The 6,345-nt window shown below is 43.0% G+C and overlaps 1 protein-coding gene across 1 annotated transcript in view; it reads left to right on the top strand.

The window, feature by feature from the left end:
• The window catches only part of LOC104531085 (aldehyde dehydrogenase family 1 member A3), a 30,901-nt gene extending 28,762 nt beyond the window's left edge, over window positions 1-2,139 (top strand). Inside the window, exons 11-12 of the mRNA XM_010175868.1 lie at window positions 203-277; window positions 1,762-2,139. Coding sequence (XP_010174170.1) covers window positions 203-277; window positions 1,762-1,834 — 148 coding nt within the window. The 3' untranslated portion in view covers window positions 1,835-2,139. The remainder of the gene's footprint in view (window positions 1-202; window positions 278-1,761) is intronic.
• The last annotated feature ends 4,206 nt before the right edge of the window (window positions 2,140-6,345 follow it).

Below are 6,345 nucleotides of genomic sequence, written 5' to 3' on the forward strand. Positions count from 1 at the left end.
AGGTTAGGCTGAATACCACTCAGATGTTTTCTCTTTCTGTATCAAAATAAGATTTTATTGCTAAAATCTGATTTCTCAAGTGAATGAACTGCAGAAAGAGAAAACTGTCAGATTTCAGCCTTTTTTGTATTGTTGTTGTTGTCATCATCTTGCTTCTCCTCAGTATTGAATTGTCGTTTTGCAATTGATGTTTTTATTGTAGGATCAACTGTTACAACGCGCTCTACGCACAAGCTCCTTTTGGTGGCTTTAAAATGTCAGGCAATGGCAGAGAACTGTAAGTTTTGCTCAATATTTTGTTTTTTGTGGGGGTGATGAATGCAAATAACCATTGTGACTCTGTGAATATATTGTTGAATTTGCTTTTAAACCATCAGGCTTGCAGTATGCTGCACAGGGAGGTGCTAAGCCAGTACAGCGTGGATGTAAAGCAGAGATGTGAGAACGTGAGCGGTGCCTTCAGGAGTACCTTCATCTGCTCTATCAGCTCTTAGTAACTCCAGTTCAGTCAATTCCACTTGCAAGCATTTTTCCTTACTAGTTAGATTTTTAGATCAAGGGAGAATCATAGAATTGTTTAGGTTGGGAAAGACCTTTAAGATCATCAAGTCCAACCATTAACCTAGCACTGCCAACTGTTACCCTAGCCCTGCCAACTGTTAACTTAGCCCTGCCAAGTCTGCCACTAAACCATGTCCCTAAGCACCTCATCTACACCTTGGCTGGGAACCAAAAAAACTCCACCCCAAAACTCCTCCATCTTTATATGGCGGTATCTGGGCCTCCCTTGTCTGCTGTATTATTGCTCCTAGTTGGACCTCTTTGCACCTCTGACTTTCTAATGTGGGAGCTAGAACAACAGGGAATGATCGTCAAGATCATTCTACCTTCCAAGGTTGCACCTAAATTACAGGCAGTGTCTGTCCTTTTCCCCAGCCTGACCCGTTGCAGCAGGTTTTATTACACCATATTTTTTGAGAGAGGCAGGTTTTATTACACCATTCAGAAGACTCTTCAGAGGAATGTAATGCACTTTTTCTTTCATAAGCCAGATGTATCACCAGGAACCATTTCCAGTAGCTGTTCTGGTGCATCTGCTGCTCTAAGACATTCAGATGCCTCACTTGCTAAGCCTGAGCAAATGAATGAATCCTCAAATGGGACACATATTTGGAGACCTTATGGTTTACTTTGCCTGGCTAATTAAAGGATGTCAGGGGTTTTGTCCCTTGGGCAAGGCATGGGAATAGAGCCAGTGTCCACCAATCAAGACATAATGCAGTGGTGGGGTCTGTCATCAGCCTGCATTTCTGGAGCAATTGTGCCCTCTTGATTATATAGTATCTTGTAGACCAGAAGCTTACTTTCAGTGAAAAAGTAACTAATTAGTGTCTAAGCACTAATAAGTATGTGTATGTGGATGTTTCTTCTAGGGGTTCTCACAGTAGTACTCAGTTTTCACTAGGCAGAGTCACAAGGTGTCATCTCGTGGGTTACTGTGACCAGAACCATTCTATGTTTCTTTTACAAGGAGGTGTGGTTGTGTGTACTTACTGTGCATGTACTTAGCGATTATTAGAAGTGGTGGGCCAAACTGATAGCTGCTCTAAATTAGTTTAGATCTGGCTTTAATGGCCTGATGTCATCTATGGCAGCTTTTGATCAGAGGCTAAAATGCACTTGTGTGGAAATCTCTTAGGGAAGTACACATTAACGTGCTACAATTGTTTGTCCCTTTCCCTCCTCTCTCTTCTTTTCCAGTGGTGAATATGCTTTGGCAGAATATACCGAAGTGAAAACAGTCACCATTAAACTCTCCCAGAAGAGTCCGTGAAAACAGAAGGCCTAAAATGCTGACACTCTGAATGTGACACATGGGGGACGTGTTCAGAGCAAAGGGGGAGGGGAGGGGTAGAAAGGAAAATGGAAACACCTAACTTTATTCCTCTAGAAACACTGAATCGACTGGACTCCATTTTGTCAACTAGCTCTTTGAAAACGGATTTAACTGACCCTACTGGCAGCATAGCACATACTTGTGCTGCACAAGTCCCCGGCTGTACATCTGCCCGCTACCTGTGACTAAAATGCTGGTCAGTCACAGTGCTTGCAGGATATCTGCTTTCAAACTGTACCCCTGAAGGACTTTGGATGTCAATGGCATGTTAGAGAGACTTCTGGTACCATTAGCATGGACTGTGAAACACCTTCAGAGGGTTTCGCTTGGCAGAAATGGACTTGGGCAGTAGGGTTAATACAACTTGACTGAAGTTGGAGGAGTTTGTGCGAAGGCTGCAGCTGGAGTTTGGGATGGGAGTGCAAGCTTTCATGAAAGGAACTGGAAAGAAATTCTCTTTGAAAGAGCTACCTTGGTCTCTCTAAAGATACATGCAGTCTCCGTGTTGGTGATATTCTAGCCCTGAATGAGATTTATGGGAGTTTCCTAGAGGACTCCTTTGGGGCCAGTATTTCACCTGACAGAACTAGACTTTAAAGTCTCCTTTGAACCTGATGTTTTGGTGTGCACGCATTACACGTGCTACAAAATGCAAGTTGACTGACTTGCTAACCCTTCTGGCTGCAAATGAGTCACAATTGTATCTTAAACCTTCACTATAGCACTTTTCGCAAGAGGATTTTGCACTGTACTTACCGTGATGACACAGAGTTGAATGATAAGCATGTAGCATGGTAGATACCCCACAGAAAACATCCCACGCCAGTCCTTCTGGTCTGGGGGAGGGAGCAGAAGAGCTGCAAGAAGCTGTCCTGCTCTCTCTTTCTCTGTAACTTTCAGGCTGTGTGAACATCTCTTTATTTTTTGAGCTATTATTAAGAGAGTGAAACTTATGAGCTCTTCTCACTGCTACTTTATCCTGTACAAATGTAGCTTTAAATAAATTTCTGGAAGTACAGTATGAAAAGGCAGGTGCTCCCAAGCACACGCTGAGTGCTAAAGATGTGGGTGTACAAACCAGTTACCATGGAATAAGCTATGGCTGGACTTATATGTGTCAGCAGCTTTGCAGTAATTGTCCTCATGAGTGCTGTCGCGTCGTGGCAAGCACAGAGCAGCTGATCCTTCGCTGAGGAATGAACTGCCTTGAGTCGTCTCTTGCTTACAGTCACCTAAGCAGGTGTGTCCATGAATAGTGTCCATGGAGTGGCTGTCACACCAAGTTCAGGCTTTAGTCTCTCCTGCAGTAACTTCTTTGCATCCCCAGACATTACTATGAGATTAATGACAAGCCACCAGTTCCTGGGTTCACTACTTTCCCTCCTCCTCCTCCCGAATCTGTACTGGAGAACCAACTGGTAAACATACGGGAAGTTCCATGTCCGCAGGAGCTGTAAGTGTGCAGGAGTTAGTGGTGTCAGCTTGTTGGGAAGTTCAGCTGATCTCGCTGGGATTGTCTTCTGAGAGGTAACAGATAGAGGTTCCTTATGGCATTATCAACAGATCTCCATGGAGCACTGGTAAAGATATTGCTGCCTGGCGTTTTCCAGATGCCAGGGCTTGAAGCAGAAATGCAGGTCTAACCTCTATACCCTGACACAAGCAAGGATTTAACCGGTACTTTCCTTTGCTCAGAGATCTGCCCAGTCAGTAACAAGTTCTATTGCATGACAACCCATGCAATAGAGTTTTTGGAGGTGGAAGAAAGGTAGGTGGCAATAAATAAGAAAAAAGTTTGCATGAGCCTAAACTTATTAGTTAGTGAACATTGAAATTGCACTTCAACACTGCTTAACTTCTTAAATGACATACCTCCAACGGCTGTGTGTAATGAGGTGACTGTCCTCCCGTGGGTATGTGACAGGTAAAGCTCCCAATCCAGTGAAGAAAATGTCCTCCCTTCCCCATGAAAGGCCAAATGGGAACATTGTAAATAAGTTTTCTATTTTTGTAAAACAGAGTGCAAACATCTTCTCAGACAAATGTTTTACTTTTGCCTACTCGATGGTTTTCTAGGGCGGCCGTCAGACAGTAGGGAGGTAAGGCAAACGGTAAAAGGCTGGTTATCTTGATGTATCACTGCATTAATTTTTGATAAACAGTGGTTGAAACTGAAATAATCTGAAATTCTTAAAATCCTAGTATTCTGGCTTTATATGTATGATATATATTTCACCTCTTTTTTTTTCCCCTTATCAAGTTTTTAAAAAGTCAATGTATCTCTTACTGTATAAATCAGGGTTTGACTCTACACACTGAATTTTCTAAGTTATATAACACTAGACACTAACTTTAAAATAACCCCTTAGGGGGTATATATTCTTTCATTGCACAGTAAGGCTTTCATATGAAATACTACTTTTTTAAAAATAAAAAAAAAACCCAAACTATATTTATAAATTAGGATACAGTTAATCTAATGTATTTTTATAGCTAAAGGTACATGAAAATGCTATGTTTAAACCTCATGTATATATTTAGACTATGGGTATCTTTTTGTAATAGTTCTCGTTCCTAATAAATGTTTAACTTTGTGAAATGGTTTCTAAATATTGATACTGCTCAGAAAGGAAGGTGGGGGAGCAGGAAACTTCTAGACTTTACTCATTTTAACAGAGGAGTAACTTGAATGCTGTTTTATTTACACTGATCAGCGTCTTAAGATAATTCCAGCACCTCTAATGCCTGTGTTAAGACCCCTTCCATCAGCAGCTTCCACTCAACCCAGTTCTCCTGTGACTGATTTTTATTTCAGTCTGAATTTGAGAGGGTTACAGTTTCATGCTTCAAAAACAAAACAGCCCTGTATTGCTGTAGTTACAGGGGGTCTTCCTAGAACAGCAACCCAGCGCTAGTCCCCAAGCAGAAACGCGCACTGGGCTCACAAGAGACAACGTAATTTCGAGGTACCTTTTCCACGTGGCTGAACTGAACACAGAGTGCGTGTTTGCACGTGTGTGTCTGGGGATTCAGTATCTCACCAGGGGACTGTGAAGGAATCTGAACGTGGATTCACTCCCGCAGTTTGTGAAGAGGCTGTTTTTAAAAAAGTGGCTGCTTCCTGCCTTGTTCTGGCTGCTTCTTAAACCCCTTTATGACACATCCATCACTGGTATGACTCTGCTAATGGTGTTTCTATTCCTTCCTGTCTTATTTCCCTCGTCTGCAATGTAGATAGAGTGAGAACATATCAATACCATTACCTTTTAACTGTCTTCCCACTCTATACGCGTGTGAGAAATACCTGTCATCTTCCTACACAGGCCAAGTCAAACTCCTTGAATTTTGCACTTGCTAACAGCACCACTCAGAAGCTTTGAGAGTTTAGAAGGGGGAAAGCTGAAGATACAAAGGAATTACTGTGAGTGACATAATCAACGGAGACATAAGCCAGGAAGAGTGGGATGAAATTTGGGGGGGGGGAGAAGAAAAAAATAATTTAGCTGGAATGTGTGTGGGAATTCTTGCTAAAGGAAGTCTCTATAAAAATACAATTAAAAAGTTATTTTAGTGGGTTTTCAAACAATTGTGCTAAAAAAGCTGTAGGAAAGGTCTGGGTAAGAGCCAGGCTGCAAGGCATGAAAGACAAGAGTCTGGGTAGAAGGTGGAGAGGGTGCTAAAAACAGGTAACACCAACACTGTGGCTGCAGTGAAAAGCAGATTAACAGGGACCTGAGCAGAGGTAAAAGCACCGGTGAAGACACATCCTCTCTGTCTCCCTGATCACATCAAAGGAACAAATCTCAGGCTGCAGCAGCCATTCATTGGATACAGCTTTTTCCATCCTCAAGTGATCATAAGAGACTCTTTTCTTGGATTGGGCCAGGGAAGAAAAAGAAAACTGTATGTAATTTACAGAATCATCATGAATAACAAATCAAAAGGCTCTTCTCTTAGTAGGTCTAATGAGTGGGGAAAATAAAGTAGTACCAGGCTTGTGAGAGGTTCCTGGGACCTGCAGATGAACAGGTTTGCGATGGGGAGAAGACACGGGGAACAGCAACACGCCAGCTGCAGCAGAGCACGTCTAACACCTTGCGAAGAAAGAGGGCAACCTCGCTTTGCTTTTCCAGAGAGAAGCAAACCCACGCTGCGAGCTGGGGAAGGAGCAACTTCCAAAGGAAGAAATCTGGGATCAATGCTGTGATGGGGAAGGCCAGGCCTCCATCGAGGAGTGACGCAGAGAGGAGATGGGCAGCAGCTGGGGAGCAGGTCGTGAGGGTGAATTCATCCAGAGGAGGGGCTGTAGCTGAGACAGAGGGTCCTGCTTTAGTCTGGTTTTTCCTTTAAAAATTTTAAAAAATATTTTTTTAAAAGGCCAAAGAGCTGAAGCCCAGGCAGGGGCTGCCCGGGGACAGTGCAGACAGCAGCTGCTGACGGATGAGGGG

This window comes from Antrostomus carolinensis, unplaced genomic scaffold, assembly GCF_000700745.2.
Source record: "Antrostomus carolinensis isolate BGI_N321 unplaced genomic scaffold, ASM70074v2 scaffold17489, whole genome shotgun sequence".
Classification (NCBI taxonomy): domain Eukaryota; kingdom Metazoa; phylum Chordata; class Aves; order Caprimulgiformes; family Caprimulgidae; genus Antrostomus; species Antrostomus carolinensis.